Raw genomic sequence first — 21156 nt, 5'->3', positions numbered from 1 at the left:
CTCAGAATATGTATGTATGTATGTATGTATGTATGTATGTATGTATGTATGTATGTATGTATGTATGTATGTATGTATGTATGTATGTATGTATGTATGTATGTATGTATGTATGTATGTATGTATGTATGTATGCCAAAGAACTTATTGGAACTAAGGTTGTTCGGAGTCCAGGGTCCGAGCATTAGCTGATCAGAGAAAATCGACATACTTCTTAATTTTTGCTTTATAAGCGAATCAATACAGTTTTAGTAAAAAAAAATCCTTATGAAAATAAACTCTTATATTGATATGATCTAGTATTAGTATTAGTATATTTGTATTGGTATATTAGTTTTAGTGTTAGTATGACTATTAGGATTAGTATTAGGATTAGTTTATTAGTATTAGTATTTAATTTAGTATTAGGATTAGTATTAGTATTAGGATTAGTTTATTAGTATTAGTATTGGTATTAGTATTAGTATTAGTATTAGTATTAGTATTAGTATTAGTATTAGTATTAGTATTAGTATTAGTATTAGTTTATTAGTATTAGCACTAGCGTAAGTGTTACTTTGCCTGAGTTTTATACCGTACTTTGTTAAGCACAAGGGTCAGAAACAGTTAAAACGATAAAAAGTGGGATAAGAATAAATAATGCTCTCTTTTTATTAAGTAAAGTCAGTCTTAGTTTTATGGTTTCTTTTAATTCATTGTTAATTGCATTCAATTTTAATTAGTTTGTTTAGTGTGTCCGCTAATTTTACAAAGTCGATGATGGCGTGAGCTTGTAAATTATAAGTATTTTAGGATTAATATTTTCATTTCATCAAAATTTTAGTCTACGTGAAGATTTGTAAATACGTTTTCTAAGGAGATTTTTATTAAGTTTCTTTTATTACTAGTTAATTTATTATTATTATTATTATTATTATTATTATTATTATTATTACTATTATTATTATTATTATTATTATTATTATTATTATTATTATTAATTAATATGAATAATTGAATGTGTAACCTTGCACCGGCGGATCGAGTGACTTAAAGCCGGCTAGTTGCCCAAAATTTTGCTAGATTCACAGTACAACCTCAGGTTAGGCTTTTAGGAAGGTTTTAGCCGCTCAAATAAACCGAAATTTTTTCTGTTGTTCGAAAGTGGTTTGTTTGTTTTTTGCAGCGTTCTTGCTCAGGAGGGCCAAGTAGAGAGACAAGATGAGCACAGTATTTTCTCGATTAAACGCCGGCTTCGTATAAACGCTGGGTCAAAACTGCCGATTTTTAAATAAACGTTGGGTGCGTTTAATCGGGGCCCCGGCGTTTGTTCGGGGTCCCAACGTGTATTTACATGTAATTAAAACTCAAATTATTTGCACACATTGGCTGGCACAAACGAGGAGGACGTTGGCGACATTACCGTTTATAAACTTAAAACTTTGTACTCATATCATTTACTTGCTCCTACATCATTCATAAATTGTTTATGTGCTGTTTGTTAGTGATACCAATCTTGATTGCAACATGGTACACGTGCCGCATGTACGGTACCATAATACTGTAACTTTGGGTAATCTAGGAGAAAATTGTCCAGCACTGACAAACTGCCCCTAGGTTTCCGAGGATCGGTAATAATAAATCAATGTGGAAAAATGGCTGAAAATTGCATTTCATTAATAAACGCCGGACCCCGATTAAACGCCGGCCTCGAAAAAACGCCGGGTCAAAACTGTCGAATTTTAAATAAACGCCGGGGGCGTTTAATCGAGAAAATACGGTAAATAAGTAAAATGTTTGGCTACGTTTTCCATGCTTCAACCCTTTAAGCCCTAACAGTGATCAGCATTAAATTTCTGTTCGTAATATAAATGTTCATTCACCCCTGAGGTCAAAATGTTTAGGACATGATCACCCAAGGTGAATTTTCTTGACATTTTAACAACTTCTCCCGAGTACTTTTATGAGAGAAGTATGGGGACAAGATAGGAGAATTTTTTCTTTGTTATTAGGGCTTAAAGCATTCTTTTGGCAGAATCAACATGGACTACTATACGCTTTCATTTGAACAACATGTTACAGACCACAAATGAAAAGACAAATTAATTTACGACTGTCAAAAACAACACAACAGTCAACCCCAGATGGGATATTACAGAATTCATGATCTTTTCCTTTTTGCCCAAAAAGCTTTGTGTAGTTTCACTCGGGTATTAATTTTTAGTGGCTACCCTGTGGCTAGCTACGGAATATCGAGACCATCGAGAACCTTTCGGAACGGAACCTCGGAAAATTCCGAATCATTGTTGATTTATCCAATTTCTAGTCTCCTTATAAGGATTGTCACGTAACATTGCAGTTAGTCTGTGTAGCAGTCGTTTCCTCTCCAAATGTGTCACAAGCCACTCCCCCCCCCCCCCCCCCCCCACCACCGCTACATCGTACTTAGAAGGTCCTACCCCTCTCGGTTGGTATGGTGTTTTGAAGAAAGCGTTTACTGTGTTTTTTTTTTTTTTGTTTTTTTTTTTTTGCGAATGGAAAACAGCCTGGGTATTTCTGAGATGTGTAAACAGACCAAAAAAGGCGTTTTCTTTCAGTCATTTTTTTATTTATTTATTTATTCTTTGGAGGTGGGATGTTAGTTACTGTTTTGACCTTAAGATATTTTCTACTATCAAATTATGGCTCCACTCATATTCCCCATCACTTTTAGATATGCGAATTCATCCCCTAGGTATTTGGCAATCGGCACTGCTAGCAACTGCACTTATCAACTGAGGGCATTGCCAATAAATAAATAAAAGTGTACAAACAGAAAATTTCTGGGACTGACACCACCCACCCCCACCCCCAATTGCCACAAAATATCACTTTTACTTTCAAACCACAAGAAGACCTAATGAAGTATTATTTTCACTGTACAACTGTACAAACAACATCAATATCAATTTGACACCATCTTGTCCTCCTTCCTGTTTTCCACAACATGTAGAATGTACATTTTGAGGCAGTCAGGTATACTGAGAGAATTCACAAGTTCAAGAGAGCATGGTGAGAGGAGCTTCCGAATTGAAAGACGACAAAGGCGTTTCAAGCTTTTGGGTTTATCTGAAAAATAAATTAAAATAGATTATCATAATGTGGCACATGAAGGCATAACGTTGGCGTTGGGAAATTGTTTTTGTATAGGGTTAACCTCACGATTTCCCTATTCAGGATGTTTTTGTATTTGTGTTAAAGCCTCCTGAATAAAATGTTATGTTATGTTATGTTATGTTATGTTATGTTATGTTATGTTATGTTATGTTATGTTATGTTATGTTATGTTATGTTATGTTATGTTATGTTATGTTATGTTATGTTATGTTATGTTATGTTAGGTTAGGTTAGGTTATGTTATGTTAGGTTGTGTTGTGTTGTGTTGTGTTGTGTTGTGTTGTGTTGTGTTGTGTTGTGTTGTGTTGTGTTGTGTGATGTGATGTGATGTGATGTGATGTGATGTGATGTGATGTGATGTGATGTGATGTGATGTGATGTGATGTTATGTTATGTGATGTTATGTGATGTTATGTTATGTTATGTTATGTTATAACCTCAGGGACTTCAACATCAAAGCACTTTTATTCAAAAGTAATGGATATTAAAGGGGGTTAGTTTCTAAAAAAACTGTGGGGCTGCATCAGTGAAAAGTTTAAACAAATGAGGGGTTTGCTCTGATGAAGGGCTAACGTTTCAAACGTCAGCACTCAAATCTTTTTACAGTGACTAAATTACCTTGTAAACTCTGTTGATCAAACCAAACACACTTTTATTAAACTTTTGTCAATCAGATCTGGAAAACGAAAAATCCGTAACCTTTCCCGGGCGTTCATAAATGACCACAAGCCAATCAAAACAGAGATGACAAACCTTTTACTGGCCAAACCACAAAAATCAATTATTAATTGATTAATTAATTAATTGGTTGAGAAGCCCACCAGAAATAAAAGACCTTGTGGTAAGCTGAAAAAAGTCTCTAACTTCCACTAACTCGAATGCGGAGCAAAGCACTTGAATAACAACCACATGACGCTGTTACATGTACAAATACTTGTACATAATGTAAAGTACTTCTTAGTATCTCACCATGACTATCCCATAATAACTGTAGCAATTGTTGATATGATGGTCCATTTCCATATCGCGTGACTAGTGATTGAAGTATAGTTTCTGCCGAATTTCCGCTGTCATCCGTAACATCGCATCGCGCCCCATATTCTACCAGCAGCTGTGTCAAGGGCCCCGACTCCTCCCCTCTTAGTACTTAAAAGTAACAAATAATAACAATTACTTTTACCAGCAATGCCTGAACCACAATAAAAGAAAACATAAAAATACTGAAAAGCAAACAGTACCAACTGTAAAATTTCTATCAGGCTTGAAAGATTTCAAAAAGTTGTTGTTTGTGTCAGATTCACCACCATATTTCTTGCCTGATTACATGACAAATTTCAGGTGGAATTGTCACCCCGGGCTGTCAAACTTTCTTCATGTAATTTCAACGCTTTTATGAGAGGATTTGTTAACAAAGCGGGACTGAAATCTCAACTTACCCACCCCTCCTCCCCCCAACTAGGCTGAAATGCAACATGTACTACTCTATCAAAACATACATGTTGACCACACCAATGTTTCAATCTCATACAATACTAAGTAAACTGGAAGACATGAGCTTTCGACTACTCTCCAATTCAAGTGAAAATAAACTTTATGCATGTGTGTAGTTCTCCCTCCTCCGCTTCTTTTAAAAGAAAGCTTAAAGATTTTCTTCTCTCTAGGTATTAACTTCTGTAAGGCTGTATTTCTTAACTAACTTACTTAATATGTGTGTGCGTGTGAGTGTACGTGTGCGCGGTAAAATATAATTATCATAAGTCCATATTATAATTCTAATATAAGATAGCTATTTTTTAAAAGTGAGGAAGCCTGACTTTATAAGCCTCGTGGTTTCTTTCAGGTTTCCTCGCCATTTATTTTCTTTCGTCAATTTTCATCATTTTTTTTTCCATCTGTAATTGTTGTATATGGCAAAAATAAATATTGTATTGTGTGTGCATGTGTGTATCAACACAGCCTCAGAATGTGATGTCATCGCTCAAACCCACTAGGCATTCCTACCTAGCATTTTCCATTAAATTTGACAATTCTAATTACTATGCTTGCAATGCTTGGTTCAAGAGTGAGTCCTTACAGCTCCTCATTTAGGTCTTATTTTTTTCTGGCTTCAGCAATATCAATGACTCTGTAGTATTGCCTGCCATATACCCTTTTCCGACATGCACATTCATTTTTAATGTCATTTTTTTATATAAAAATTGGCGGGTAGGGGAAGGAGGGGCACTTAAATAACGCATGAGTCCAAGTTTTTAGACCTCAAAAAGTCCTATTAAACTGGACCCCAAAAAGGGCCATCTGGAACATAACACAGTACAGACAACCCTAAATGTAACCCAGAAAAGTCTATCCTGCTCCACATGAAAGCCCTAACAAAATCCCTACCATAATGTGCTCACCCAAAACAACGTCCACCAGAAAAGTTCTCATCCCCAAAAATGTCCCCAATCACTTATTTCAAACTCAACAACTAAAGGCTATAGAGCTAGCCTTTACTTGTGTCGTTCAGCTAATAGAAAGACTATTTACAAAAACTCATAGAGCTTGCCAGTTACCTCTGAAGCTTGGGGTACCTGTGGAAGTTTGCGACATGAAAAAGAATTTGAATGCCGGCCATTTCTAGACTTGTAGCCTCAAGGCACAAGTAAAAAACAATGGTCTCTGCATCCCAGCATCAGCAATATACCTGAGTATCTCCCTGGGGTTCAAGCTGTTACAATTTAGATACCTCCCCCTTTGCCGTGAAAGGCTGGTATACCTATGTGAAGTGGTGTGCGACCCTGTTCTGCTTGGACATTAGGATCAGCCCCAGCATCAAGTAAATACTGCACACAGGCGACACTCTGAGCCTCACAAGCCACATGAAGACCAGTCTTGTAATGGGCTTTATCAGTCTGGTTTACAAATGCACCATACTGTAACAGAAGCTTGAGCACATCACTGGAAAACAAAACCAATGCTCTGTCAAATCTCGTTTGTGTTACTCAAAATGATGACATGATCTTACTCTCAAGAATACAACAGATATGTCAAAACAGCTTTGCTGAATACAACTTAAAATTCAAAATGTGAGCCCTAGATGTATATTTGTTCAAACAGAATTTTGGAGGTGCTTTTTTCTGAAAGGGCTGATTTATAAATAAAAATAAATCACTTCATTTGTGTTGATGTACTTAGTGCAGAGCACTAATTGAGGTAACTCTCCAGATCAAATAATTTGGAATTTGGAAAATTATGTTGGTTTTTGAGGAGAGAGGAAAATCTGAGTACCCGGAGAAAAACCTCTTGAAGCAAGGACAAGAACCAATGACAAACTCCAACCCACATACAATGTTGAGTCTGGGAATTGAACCCAGGCCACATTGGTGGGAGGTGGGTGCTCTTGACACCACTGCACCATCCCTACTCTCCATTTTGTTCTTGTTTTTTTTTTTTTTGGGGGGGGGGGGGGGGGGAGAGGGTGGCTTGTTTATTGGAGGAAATTTTGCATTTCAAAATTGTTTCGGTTTGACAAGAAGAAAAAAACAGCTTGAAATACTTTGAATTAACCTAGAACAGTCCATGAACTTAAACAAAGAAGGACCTATTTTCAGAAAGATTCTAGAATCTGAGATTCGCAGGGGCACAATTATCTAGGGCATGGGGGACTTACCAGAGGTATTTTGGTGTGGTTTATGACTATGTGGGAAAACAATACCTTAGCAAGGGCTATTGAAATCAAAAATAAAAATAAAAAAAAAATGGAAGCAACCACACATTTTTCAGAGCTTTAAAATACACATGTACAAAACAATATTTGCCTTTTTTTTTAATTTGTGGTTAGCTAATTTTCTTTTTGGATTTCAATAGCCCTTACTAAGATCTCCTTTCAATGTATAATCATAAACTGCACAAAAATACCTTTGAAGGGACTGTCCTCAAGAAATCAGGGTTTCTCAGATCATCCTGAGGTACCCAGGATGTGTACAATAGTAGCGAAAGGAGGGCACAATCCTTAACTTTGATATTGTAGATAATTGCACCATTAATATCTATTTGAATTATATCCAAACAAACCTATGAGCACGCTGCGCTGCCAGAAACAGTGGAGTTTGGCCCCAGGCTTCCTCCACATTAGCCAGAGCACCAGCTGCCAGCAATACGGCAGCACAGTCAAAATGTCCAAAATATGCTGCTTGATGGAGAGGGGTACTACCAAACCTGAGAAGAACAACAACAACAACACTGTCACTGTCTACTAAAGGTAAGGTCTCAAACGAGTTACAGGTGACCCAACAACCAGGGATTAATCATAATAAATAAATAAATTTGTAAATTTGAAGAATGCATAATTCCATGACAACATGATCAAATGCGCTTTGCACCATGGGAATACTCTCCAGATCAAATTGGAATTTGGAAATGTCAGGTTTTTTTTAGGAGAGGGAAAAACTGGAGTACCCAGAGAAACACCTCCGCAACAAGGACAAGAACCAACAACAAACTCAACCCACATGTGAAGCTGAGACCGGGAATTAAACCTAGGCCACACTGGTGGGAGGCGTCGCAGTACTCTCACTACGGGGCCATCCCTGATCCCCAACTTGCATTTACCATGGGCAAGAATCAAACTGTTGGTATTACTGTTTAATAATGGGAATGCTCTTTCTCAAAACAGCATACCAACCAAAAGAGATGGTGCTTTCTATTCACAATGTCGGGTGATTCTCTTTGATAGGAAGCTGGAAACAGCTAGGAGAAATGACAAATGACTGATCCAACACTCTGTTCTGCATGTGAGCCTATGGAGTTATCCTGACCCCCAGTAATGCTTCTGATCCATCTGATTTCCAACCAAAATTTCTGATTTCTATAGCTTGAGGATTAAGGGATTAAGAGTTGACTGTACAAGTATATTTATAAACACAAGCTATGTTTACTGCACTGTACCCAAGAATTAAAATCTAGGTACAAAAGTATCACCACTAAATTCAAATCCAGTTATTACCAAATAAGAAATTACCTTGATGTGCTGTTAACATCCGCTCCATGTTCAATCAGTAGCTTGACAGACTTAACATGGCCATGGTAGACAGCAAGATGGAGGGGCGTAAGGCCGTCTTTCTCCTGTACATTACATTTTGCTCCTGTAAAATCCACAAAGTTAGACAACACAGAGCCAGGAGAAAAATGGCAAGTCATCAAACACTGTCCAACAAATTCTAAAATTAAAAGTATTGTATTTTATCACGTAAATTCCCGGAGCTTTGTTAATGACAATGAACATATTTATGAAGTTAGTTATAAAGACATCCTAGGCAGACAAAACCCTCTTGAAATAACATGCTATCCCTACAGCAATGCTGAGATACAATACAACACAATACTTTTATTTCTACAAATGAGGGTTAAAGCAGCATCATAAAAAATTGGTATCTAAATTAGATCCTGTTAAAGGAGTTATATTTCTTGGGTGGCATGCCCAAGATGGAAGACAACAATGAACAAATAATTTGGTACTTATGTTTACATTATGCAAAAAAGGAGTGGAAATTAATAATTATATTATATACAAAAGTCTCTCACTCTTGACCCCAATGATACTGATTTATGGATTACCTTTGTTTAGCTTTAACAAACTAAAAAATGACTTCAGCTCTTACATGTATATACCATGCAATATGCAACAATCTTATTCTCTTACCAGCCTCAATTAATAACTGAACACAACCCACACGGCCCTTAGCAGCAGCCAAGTGCAGAGCTGTCTGTTTGGTATCAGGGTCACGCAGATCAGGAGAGATCTTCCTGTCATAAAGAGCCCACCGTAAGTCATCTTCACGCCCCTCTCGCGCTGTGAAGAACAGCGTGTATCTCTGACCCATAGTATCTACAGCTCATGAGCATCAACTGCAAAGTAAATACACAGAAATAATCAAAATTATTCCTGCTAAATGTCAAGTCATGAAACTTAATTTTCCTTTTTATTTTTAATTATCTGTATTATTTGAGGGTATATACATTTATTTGTATTTTTATTTTCAGGGGAAAGGACTAGTTTGTCAGGGAATAGGATAAGAGACTCTTTTACTGGCCACCCTCGTGGTATTTATTTATTTGGTTTTTTTTTTTTTTCTTTTTGTATCTAATGTATTGTTGCCTTGAATTGTAATAAAGAAATACAAAAATAAACAATAATTAATACTGAAATGAACAAGACCCAATGCACCGAATGCCTAGCACAAAATGCAAGCTTTACGTTGGTGTAAGACGCTCTAAAACGCACAGATGGTATAAAATAAAGTTAAAATAGTTAAATTAATACAGAGAAGGGTAACAAAAAGCTGCAAGACAAAGGAAAGAAAACCTGACGTCCTTACTGTAAGGTAAGTCTTAAGCTTAAATCCAAACTATCATTTTCGTTCGATTATACTTTCAAACACAATTTATACTGATGCATAAGGAGCTTACACTGGTAACAAAATCTGACAAGGAAATTTATAACGGCTTTAAACCTGGAAAGTCAAGAAATTTTTCAGCGGTGAGATTCAGACAAAACAGCAGTCATAATGGTTAACACGCAACGAGTAAGGCTTATAATTTAGCAGCTCGTCGACGGCTCCGCAGTTTAACTGGCGAGCTGCAGAACCACTTGAATTTATAATAGTGGAAAAGTGGCCCTGTATTCTATAGTTTAGCCGCAAAATGAATCATGTTCATGTTAGATTTACAAAAGACGTCACCAAAAAGCCGGCTCCTTTCATAACACGTAAAAACTGAACTGGGAATTAACTTATTCCCAGACGTCACAACGGTAAAATGAATGATCGAAACGAACGCGGTAAGAAATTTGCGTTTGTGAATTAGTACTGGGATGGTCGTGATGGAAGTGAATATCTGTAAGTGTGTGTTAAATATATAGGAGAAATCAGAGTAAAAAGAAAAGACACGCACCTTCAATCTAACCTTCCACCTTACTCGCAGCCATCTTTGTTTGTTATGGTTCTTCTCGTTTCCAGACTCCTGTTGTCTCGTCTGGTTGCATTGCGCCTGCGATATATCCCAGCTGAGAAACCCATGACACCTTCCGACGACCGTCCGACCAGTTATCGACTTGTCTCGGGCAGGAAGTACATCCGGACGTACCGGGCATCGGGTTTCAAACCCTGGCCACGCACCCCCGGGGGGGGGGGGGGGGTACTCCAAATAAAATTGGGTAGGGTTGTGCGGCCCGCTTCCCAAAACCCTTACCCTATTTATGACTAAAATCTGCGATCTTCCCTACCCTATTTATGACCTGAAGTAGCTTCTTCTAAAAAAAATCGAACCCAGGACTAGAGTGCAAAAATCTATACCCTGTTTATTACCAAAATGGCGGCAAAATGGCTAAAAGCGATACCCTATTTATGACCAAAACAGCCGAAAAACCATACCCTTTAGCGCCGCACATACCTATATAGCCCATATAAGGGAGTACCCCCCCCCCCCCCCCCCCCGGGCCACGCACCAGCTTCAGTGCCATAAACTTATCTTTTTGGGGTAACTACTTTATTGATATTCACCTTCATTCAATTCACAGGATACGGATTGATGGCTTCTGAGGCACTTACCATTTGTTTGGAAAAACCGGTTGTTCCAGTGGGAAATAAATGGAACGCTTGATTCCAACGGAAATTTTCCGGAAAAAAAGTAACATTACATTTTTCTTGGTTTCACCGTTACGACCGGAATTTGTTGTATGCTAGCACCAGGCTCCAGCAGGAGAGCGCGAGCGCGAAACATCGCTTGTCAAAATTAACATGGCGGTTTATTCGGAAAGCTACGAAAATGTTCAAGTTCAAGTATATACTTGTGAAATGTTGTTTTTCATCCACCTTGCTAGCAGACTTTGTTGCACACAACAGTGAAATCACAGGTAAGAGTGATGGGTGTTTTTGAACGTAACTACTACGTTTTATTTCAACTTTTACGAGTCATGTTTGCTGCATGAGACCCATAGTTAAACGCATCAGGAATCGCTATATCCGTTCAGCTTTCTCTTGGTAAATGAAGATACAGCAAAGAAAAGAATCACTTCTTTGTCTGCTTCTTCAAGAAACTCGTTTTCGTCACTTAAATCTCAAGTAGTCCAAGCAAAACCGTGGCTGCCATGTTTGTTTGTACCCAGACTTTTTCGGCATTCTTTAAAAGATTCACAAATGGTACAGCTCATTCCTTTTCCGTTTCAGAGGTGCGAAACGTCCAGTACCATTTGTCGAAAAATTCTTACCTAAAATTTCATTCAAATGGTAAGCGCTTCTGGTTTCCGCTAGACTGTGAACAGGCTAGGCTAAACTCCCGATTGGGTGATAGGGCGAATAGAAACCCCGCCGAGCTCGGTCTGAGGGCGAGAAAGGAAGGGCAGACCGAGCCGTTTGGGAGCGTGCTCGCGGGCTAGGTGTCTGCATAATTAATACAGCTTTCGACAGTAACTTATGTTCAAGGGATTTTCAGTCATGGTTTCCGCGGAGGAAGGGGCGTATGGTACTTGACCCATATTTGGGCCGTAGGGGTGCCACTGGGGGCTTGAAACCCTGACTCTGTTTAGGACAAAAATAACCTTAAATACGTACCCTGTTTAGGTCAACGCCTTCTGTTTTAACGCGCTATTTAGATATTCAGATACTAAAAATAATGGCGCTAATATCTAGTCCTGCAAATAATCTAAAGTTGACGGGTGACCTGCTAAATAAATACAGATAAACGTCTCCGATCTCGGATTGCTAAATACTCGACGACAGTCTTGCAGCCACCCTGTCTAGGACGGGTCCAGACCCTGATTAGGACAGACTCACTTGAAATTTTTACACCTGTTTCAGGACAGAGGAGGGCAAAATCCATACCCTATTTAAGGCTGCGTACGTGAACACCCTGGGTTCCCTGTGCCACAATCTCGGCTGTATCAATCACCAAATTTGCCTCGATTTCGCGGCCCTGGAATTGAGGCCTTAAAGTTCTATTCGACATGTGTTACTCGATTAAAAAAAATTATGGCTGGAAATGAAAAGAAAATACCCTAAAAGATCACTCGACCGTCAATGAACTGGGATGTGGAAAACTTTCATGGAGAAAGCCAAGTTTTTGAGAAGGCAAAGAGTCAGTGAGCAAGTGAAGATAAATTCCGATGAATTGAGGCGATTCGTTTCTCAGGATATTTAAAGCAAATTGTGGAACTCTGCGGTAAAAGACATTCGATGTTTTATTGCAGATTCACTTTGTTGTTTTTATTCAATTGATTCAATACTGTAGTTAATAAGAGCTTTTGTGGAAAATGTCGAAAAGTCGCGTTGTCTACTTGAGACTTCCTATCCGGGAATAGCTTTGTATAGTGACGCCAAAGTACTTCAAAGTAAATTTACAAGTTTCCGGTACAAACCTAGCGTAGCCCTTTATAGAGTCAGATCACTGCCTAAATATTTTCAAATTCTCACACACACCAATCATAAACATTTTCTATTCTAATAAGCGAAAGGTTTCCCGAGATCGAAATAAAGTCTTATCTAGGAAAAATATAACATAGCAGGCTTGAGCCGATTGAAAAAGTGACTCCTTGTACGATGCTGGTCGGAGATTTCAGTGTTTTTGGACCTTCCTGCAACTTCCAGCGCCGGTCTTTGAAGGGATGGACCAGTAAATTTCTGGGGGAGGGGATGGGGGAGGCGCTTGGGCAATTGTACCTGGCATTATTATTTTTCTATTTCAGGCGTCGTCCACACGTATCCGGAAATTTGTGAAAACGCAAATTTTTTTTTACGAATACGGCTTGCGTCCACACGTATCCAGCGTATTTTCCGGCCGTATCCGGAAATTTTTGAAAACGCTCTCCAGAGTGGAAATTTTTTTATCCGATACGAATACGTATACGTGTGGACGGTCGTATCCGGAAATTTTTGAATACGCTTTCGTCATTCTCTTGGATCCAGTCTTCACGGCGAGCATTATAAACAAACATGGCGTACAGCAAGCCGGGTTGTAGCTTCTTTGTTAGTTGCTCTGATTTCTAGTTTGATATCATGCATTCAGATAATTGCAGCTGCGATAAATTTACACAACCAATACATTAGAAATCGACAGGATGTTTTGAGGTTGTTATTCTGGATGCAACCAAGAAGGACAAGCGCATAGTGGGACAATTTTATCAGTGGCACAACGATCGAAGAAGAATGGAGAGAGAATTTTAGAACTGCGAACTAGAGCAAATCAGAAAATTTCCGGATACAATCGGATACGTGTGGACGGCTGAAAACGATTCGAATACGCTGCGTGTGGACGCGAAAATTTTCGCATCCGCAAAAAAATATTTGCGGAAAAAAAAATTTCCGGATACGTGTGGACATGGCCTCAATTTCAAACTCAACACGATTTTTTTATTTTTCATTTGCTTGTGCACGAGTTTTTTCTTTTCAGCACTTCTCACGTGCAGGATTTTTTTGGGTTTTCCCCCAACTCCACCAAACCCCCCCCCCCCCCCCCCGCCTCCTCATTCAGAAACAAATTAGAATGGTCAGTTTCTAATAAAGTCAACAGCGTTGGGGAGATAAGTAAGGCTTTCATATACATGTTTAGGACTTGTTCGGGAAATCCCGGCACTGGTTCGACTCAATAAGAGGACTGTATCTTTCTCCTTTCAACAATTCTTTATTTCGTTCTCCATTATATACTGTTTACATTTCACAATCTCTAACAACTCCGAACTTTCGTATCAACTGATACATGAGCTTCGATTTTACAAATTTATCTTTTCCAATACAATGGTAGACTATTTTGACACTTATGTCAATCAATTACACTATAGATCCATTAAGTTTCAGAATACAAAATCAAGATACAATCTAATGTCAACACGGATTGATTTACAATAATTATTCTTAGACACACTCCCCCCTTTGACCAATCAGGGTCAAACACAGTACACAAGTCCGAAAAGTACGATCGCGCTACAAAATACACCGAGCAAACAACTAGTGATTAATCATGGCTCGCGTGCGCCAACACGAATCCAGTGCTGCCGCTCGCCTTGGGGTATTTCTAACCCTACCCTGATTGCCATTTTCCCCGGTTCCTACATTTCCCTGAGTTCCCCCCGTGACACAACTAACCTCCAGGGGAAACAACTTTTGAACTGCCCGGTTCATAAAAACAGGTTTTCCCTTCGTGATTACTTTCAGTCTGGCACCTCTTACCTGTCCATCTTTGCCCACAATCAACTCCTCCACCTTCGCCAATTTCCAGTTACTTCTCTTAACATTGTCTTCGTGAACCAACACCAAATCTCCAACACTTACCTTGTCGTGCTTGCCTTCCTTGTTGCCACGATGATGCTCTCTCAAATCCACCAAATACTCTTTGCGCCACCGATTCCAGAAATGGATTCTTAACTTAGCAAGGTATCTGAACCTCTTCAGGAACCCACGTTCATTTTCTTCCTCGTCATCTCGTACCTCCTCTGGTAAGTTAATTAAGCGCCGTCCATAGATGAGATGCGATGGTGTCAACATTTCCGCCCCAACTTCATCATATTCGTACGTCAGGGGACGTGAATTCATGGTGGCTTCCAATTCAGTTAAGACTGTTATCATTTCGTCCGCGTTAAGCTTCGCGTTTCCAAGGACCTTTCTAAGACAGCGTTTCGTAGTTCCTATCAATCGCTCAAAGAATCCTCCCCACCATGGCGCCCGCTCTAAATTGAACCTCCAGTCTATCCGGTTTGTCTCCAAATGCGCCCTTACCTCTTCGTTGTCATACATTCGTCTCAAAATCTTCTCCGATGCCTTCAAGGTCTTCGCGTTGTCCGAAACTATCAACGATGGTGTGCCCCGCCTGGCCGTAAACTTTCGTAAACAACGCAAAAAGGTCGGCGCTGTTAAGTCTGCCACCAGGTCCAGATGCACAGCCCGTGTCACGCAACAAGTAAACAACGCTATATAGGATTTCACCATTTCGCCATCTGTAGACTTCACATACACTGGACCAGAGAAATCTACTCCTACCTTCGAAAATGGTGCGGCCTCCCTGACCCTGAATTCTGGCAATGCTGCTACAGGTGGCGCTCCAAAGGGTTTTCCTTGCTGTCTTTTACACGTCACGCATTCTCTTAACACCTTCTTTACAACTTGTCCACCCTTTGGAACCCAAAACCTTGACCTCAACTCTCCCAACGTCGTTCGCACTCCTCCGTGTTTCGTTCTTCTATGGCATTCTTCGATAATCAACTTGGTCATCCTGTGATTTCTGGGCAGAATGATTGGTTCCTGCGATTCCAGGTCCAGATCCGAATTTTCCAATCTGACAATACATTTCAAGATTCCGTCACGGTTCTCTAGTTTCAATTGTCGGACAAGGTCATCATAGCTTTTACTGCCCTTTAATTCCGCTTGCGCGGTTCCGATCCATATTCGCTCTGCTTCGTACATTTCTCTTCTTTGCAACATACCCGCTCTCCCTTGCACGCCCCTTCTGGTACACACAAAATTGAACAGAAAACGCTTCACCCATGCCGTAACCTTCAACAACCGATCAAAGGTACTAAACTTGTTGATATCAATCACATCTGTGACTCCACGTTTTCTTGTCACGCCAGCTACCGTGACAGTCACTTTCTTCATCTCTTCGTTACTCTGTGGAGTCTCGTTGATCTCCGTGCTTGGCCATCCAGTCCTTGGTCCAGTCAACCACGGTGGACCGTTCCACCACAAGACGTTTTCTTTCAGCTTGGATGCCTGTTCACCTCTCGAACCTATGTCCGCTGGGTTCTCCTCCCCCGGACAATGTCCCCACTCATCCTTCTTCGTGACCTTCAGAATTTCATTGACTCTGTGACGAACAAACTGCTTCCATTCGCCGTTGTTTGCTATCCACCATAGCGCCGTTTTGCTGTCCAGCCACAGTTGTGTGCTCGCTATGTGTACCTCCCCCTCGAGGGCTTCTTTGACTGTACTCATGAGCGTCGATAGAATTCTGCCGGACATGAGTTCCAATCGCGGTATCGTCTGTGGCTTCTGAGGGGAAACTCTCGTCTTGGAAGTGAGCAGCGTCACTGAGATAGCTCCAGAAAGCTCGCACACAAAATAAATCACAGCACAGTAAGCCTTTCTACTTGCGTCGGCAAATCCATGCAGTGAGCAAGTAACTTCGCCCAGGGGTACTCCATAAACGCATCTAGGAATTTGAACCTCTTTCGCTCCCTTTAGGTCACTTAACCACCCCATCCAACGTGTCTTCAATTCACCACTTAACTCTTCGTCCCAACCTACCTTGCCCATGCACAGCTCTTGAAATAAAACCTTCATACTGACAAGAACTGGGCTCACCAACCCCGAGGGGTCATACACACCTGCAATCACCTTCAAAATACTTCTTTTCGTGACAGGCAAGTCATCCGCTTTTGAAACCATTTCTGACAGCTCAAAGATAAACACATCGTTTTCACAATTCCACGACTGTCCAAGCACCCTTTCATTCTTCATTCCCGCTTTCGCTCCAAGGGTCTCCTTGGCATAACTCTCGTCGGCGCTTTCGACTTCTTTGTTTACGTCTGTCTCGTCACGCAATTCACGCTCTATTTTGGCCCTCAACTCCCCGCTGTTCGTTAACCATTTCCTTAATTTAAACCCACCGAGAGCGAGTCTCGTTTTCGCCTTGTCATACAACTCACCTGCCTCCTGCGTGTCTCTCCTTCCAGAAACGAGATCATCGACGTAAAAACTCTTCTTCATGATACGAACAAACTCAGGATCTAGCTCAATAAACGAATCAAGATGATATTGCAGTGTTGCATTGAGTAGGAATGGTGAACAATTAACTCCAAAAACAACACGACAAAACCTGTAAACAATGGGCTCTAATTGCTCGCTGTCAACACTATTTACCCAGAGAAACCTCAAACAATCCCTGTCACGTCTGTTTACAACGATATTGAGAAATGCCTTTTCAATATCACCAACTAACGCAACGCGCTTCTCTCGAAAACGAATTAGAATTTCATACAGCAGTGGTGTTAACGCAGGTCCCACATGAAGGCAATCATTCAGCGACACACCCCCTTTTCCCTCTTTAGACGATGCGTCGTACACGACCCTGACCTTGGTCGTCTTGGCGTCTTTCCGGATGACTGCGTGATGCGGGAGATAATGAATCTTCTCAGTCGTTTCTAACTCCGTCACTCGCTCGACTATTCCAACCTCTTCTTGTTCCTTTATGATCCCGTCATATGCATTCAGAACTGTGGGGTCACTCTTTAACCGTCCTAATTGACCTTTTAGCCGTCTCAAGCTGTTGTGGTAATTGGACGGCAGGGGCCCATGTCCCTGTTTCCATGGTAGAGAGACTTCGTATCTGTTTCCGTTAAACACAATCGCGTCCTTCAAGGCTTCGTGGACTTGATCCCCTTCCCGAATTCCGAGTGTCTCGAAGTCCCACAGCTTCCGTGCGCTATCTTCCAATTTTCGATTATCAACAAACGCCTCTTCATTGCGTGACAAACTGTTACCCACAAGGTGAAGGTGGACATTTATCTGTGAATCATCACAAACTCCCTTCAGGGGCCCTGACAAGACCCAACCCAGGTGGGTTTCTACGGCGACGGGTTCACCTGGCTCCCCCCTTACCGTTCTCCCCCCTTGAAAGGACCAGAGAAAATCCGCCCCAATGAGCAGGTCTACATCGAGAATTTCCCAATCCCGATTGACATCCGAGAACCACAAGCCCTGGAGATGGGGGTACTCGGCTTTCCTGTTCTCAATGTGCTCATTTCGTATTTGCGTGATACTGGGTACCTCATAGGCCTCGATCCTAATCCCATTCCCCCCCTGTAAAGGGAACACATCAAACTCATGCAGACCCCTCAACCCACTATCCCTCGTTTGCTGCCCAAAGGTGCTAATTTCGATCCATTCCCTTCGCACCTCCTGCAACCCCGCTAACTGTACAGCTCTAGTAGTTATAAAGGACTTATGGCTACCCGCGTCGAATAAAACCCGAACCCTCGAATGTTTGCTCCCTGTAATAACTGCTTGGGCTGTTTGTAATGCAACCCTCCCAACTAATCCCACGTGAAGGGCGGGACTGGCATGACTGGCATGCGCGTGATTGACACTTGGCGAGATATCATAATCACCATTGTTTGCGGGCCTAGGCTGACGCGGCGCCTGGTATGCGTTGTGACCCACATAGTCAACACAAATGGAGACATGATGACACCCTTTCTTACAAACATTACATACAATTTTAGTGGCACAATCACGGGAAATATGCCCTTTCTTAGCACAAATAAAGCATCGTCCGTACTTACGTAAAAGGAGCTTCCTTTCCTCAACAGAAGTAACGTTCATACAATGTTCATGGGCATGTTCGCCCTTACAATAAGCACACAGATTGTCCCATGTCTTTACTAACAGGGCGTTGGCTGTTGGGGGTCCGCCCCCAAATTTTCTTTGATCTTTCTCACGCGGCTCACGCGTAAAGTTCTTGTCGCTTCTGAATGAATTTTCCTCTCTCAGCTCCAGCTCACACAACAGTTCAGCTAGCATTTCGTCCATTCTCCACTCCTCATGGTTCTTCCCTCTGGTTATCTGCAATCGTATGGCCTCTGGTATCTTGTTCAAGATGGCCGGCACAACAATCCCTTGATATGTAGCGGCGTCCACTCCGAGCGCCTGAAGGCCTCGATGGTGGACTTCCACCAAGTCGTACAATCGGCGAAGGCCACCAATATCCCTTTCATTAAAAACAGCCTGAATCTTTAAAAGGTCGTTCACGTGGGCTCGTTCGATTGTACTTTTCTTCCCGAATCGCCGCTTTAACAGGTCGATGGCGGCCTCATAATTTGCCTCCGTTAAGGCCAATCCCGCTATAGCCGTACGTGCTGTTCCCCCAAGTAATCCGCGTAAGTAGGAAAACTTGTCTACGGGCGATAGCTTGGGATTGGAGTGTATGGAGCTTACGAAACCGTCCCAAAACTCCTGCCATTCCTCGACACGCCCCGCGAACCGCTTCGCTTCCAACTTCGGCAATCGAACTTGAACTGTGCCGGACGAATTATTGCTCCCGTTACTTGAAGGCTCTTGTGGTGATGCTGGAGGTTGAGAGTTTCCACCGAGTGCCTTTTCTGCTGAGGCGACAAGTGCAGTAAACTCTCCCCTCAAGTCTCCGGCGCATCGTATCTCCTCTGCTATCTCCTCGTCCGACACCTCCTCGATTTCGACTAACAATCTCAAAATTTCGCCGTCAAGTTCTTCAGTAATGTCCAACAGTTCCGATAATGTACCCTTTAACTGAATGGTCTTCGCCCGCTGCTCCTCGTTGTACGTTTGCAAGAGTCCTTTTAACTCGTCGCCGACGTATTTTAGGTACGCTCTATGCCCTTTTCTTTCTCTCCTTCTCAGTTGCACTGTCTCTTCTCTGCTCTCCTTTCTCGTTTCTGAAGTCGTTCCATTGCCTGTTTTAGATGTCTTTGTCTTTCCCATGATCCGGCTCGAAGGACCAAATGTTCGGGAAATCCCGGCACTGGTTCGACTCAATAAGAGGACTGTATCTTTCTCCTTTCAACAATTCTTTATTTCGTTCTCCATTATATACTGTTTACATTTCACAATCTCTAACAACTCCGAACTTTCGTATCAACTGATACATGAGCTTCGATTTTACAAATTTATCTTTTCCAATACAATGGTAGACTATTTTGACACTTATGTCAATCAATTACACTATAGATCCATTAAGTTTCAGAATGCAAAATCAAGATACAATCTAATGTCAACACGGATTGATTTACAATAATTATTCTTAGACAGGACTCGCCTGTCCACGCCGATCGCAGATCGCAGATAAATTGTTCTTGTACGTTTGTTCTCTTTTGTTGTTTTTCTTTTTGCTCATTTATTTATTTACTTATTTATTTATTTTTTCATTTATTTATTTATTTATTTATTTATTTATTTATTTATTTATTTATTCATTCATTTATTTATTATTTTAAGTATTTCTTGTTTAATTAAGGTCATTCCGAGGATTCCGGTGACGGTTCCAAATTCCGGTACTCCCTTTTTTCCAAACTACCCAATCATTATATCTCATGGTCACACACGATGACAGATGTTTGAAAGTAGTAAAATTTTATTCAACTACAAACTTAAATCCTGGAGATTACAATAAAACTTGGTACATTCGATTCACTTATCAGATTAAGGCACTGAAAGGGTTATATGTTCAGCCTTTTTATAATAGTAGCTTGGAGACCTCTTTCGGTTTATAAGCATGATTGACAGTTGTCAAATTTAAAATTTATTCGTACATATCACTTTATTCAGACGGACTTTTAGGTGTGTCTCGGTTACTTCGGCTTTCAATATTTCACATCACAAGTAGATTGCGCTTGCAACGATTTTCGTCCTTTTTGGAGACGATATTTGAAAATGCCCCTCTTAGAATCCTATGTAATCTGGAACAACAAAGGCGGAGTGGGAAAAACTACTCTTACTTTCCATATGGCTACACAGTATGCTAGACGCAGGCCTGGAGTTAATGTGCTTGTGATTGATCTTTGTCCCCAAGCGAATGTCTCGATGGCTTTACTGAGTTCCCAAAACCATGGGCATGGGTCAATTCATCTCGCCTCTTTGTACAGACAGAACAAAACTGTCAGCTTCTATCTCCAACGCTCCCTTGAGCCCGGACAGACGGTAGATGCTAAACAATTTGTCACTCGTGTTCAAGACTACAATAATCAAGTGCCGGCTAATCTCTTTCTCCTTTGCGGCGACATGTACCTTGAATTGGTTGGTCGCCACCTTGAACATGTGCGATCTGGGGTTGTTGTGCCTCTGATCAATCCCTGGCTCAATGTTACTTCCTCCATCCGAAGCTTCATTGAGGGTTTAGATGGAAAAATTACCGGGGTGACCCAAGACGCAAACAACTGGGTCGTGTTTATTGACACAAACCCTGCATTCTCCGTGAACACCGAGATTGCCCTCGCTGGAGCAAGGAAGTTGATTGTCCCAATCAATG

General features: G+C 40.9%; 2 protein-coding genes across 2 annotated transcripts; both read right to left on the bottom strand.

The window, feature by feature from the left end:
• Positions 1–2870: 2870 nt before the first annotated feature.
• Positions 2871–10130, bottom strand: LOC146460557 (uncharacterized). Its single transcript, XM_085088003.1, has 7 exons — positions 10066–10130; positions 8816–9021; positions 8135–8258; positions 7189–7332; positions 5891–6072; positions 4105–4281; positions 2871–3087 (listed from the first exon to the last, which is right to left on the bottom strand). The coding sequence occupies exons 2-7, from the start codon at positions 8994–8996 to the stop codon at positions 2924–2926; spliced, it is 972 nt and encodes a 323-aa protein (XP_084944129.1). The 5' UTR covers positions 8997–9021; positions 10066–10130; the 3' UTR covers positions 2871–2923.
• A 3638-nt stretch (positions 10131–13768) lies between these two features.
• Positions 13769–19869, bottom strand: LOC146460556 (uncharacterized). The gene has a single exon (XM_085088000.1). It carries the CDS (start codon positions 19611–19613, stop codon positions 14112–14114), a length of 5502 nt encoding a protein of 1833 aa, XP_084944126.1. The 5' UTR covers positions 19614–19869; the 3' UTR covers positions 13769–14111.
• Between the last annotated feature and the right edge of the window lie 1287 nt (positions 19870–21156).

The sequence above is a fragment of the Pavona decussata genome, unplaced genomic scaffold (assembly GCF_977016875.1).
Source record: "Pavona decussata unplaced genomic scaffold, jaPavDecu1.1 SCAFFOLD_210, whole genome shotgun sequence".
In the NCBI taxonomy this organism is placed as follows: Eukaryota; Metazoa; Cnidaria; class Anthozoa; order Scleractinia; family Agariciidae; genus Pavona; species Pavona decussata.
This window is presented reverse-complemented; position numbering and strand designations above follow the sequence as displayed.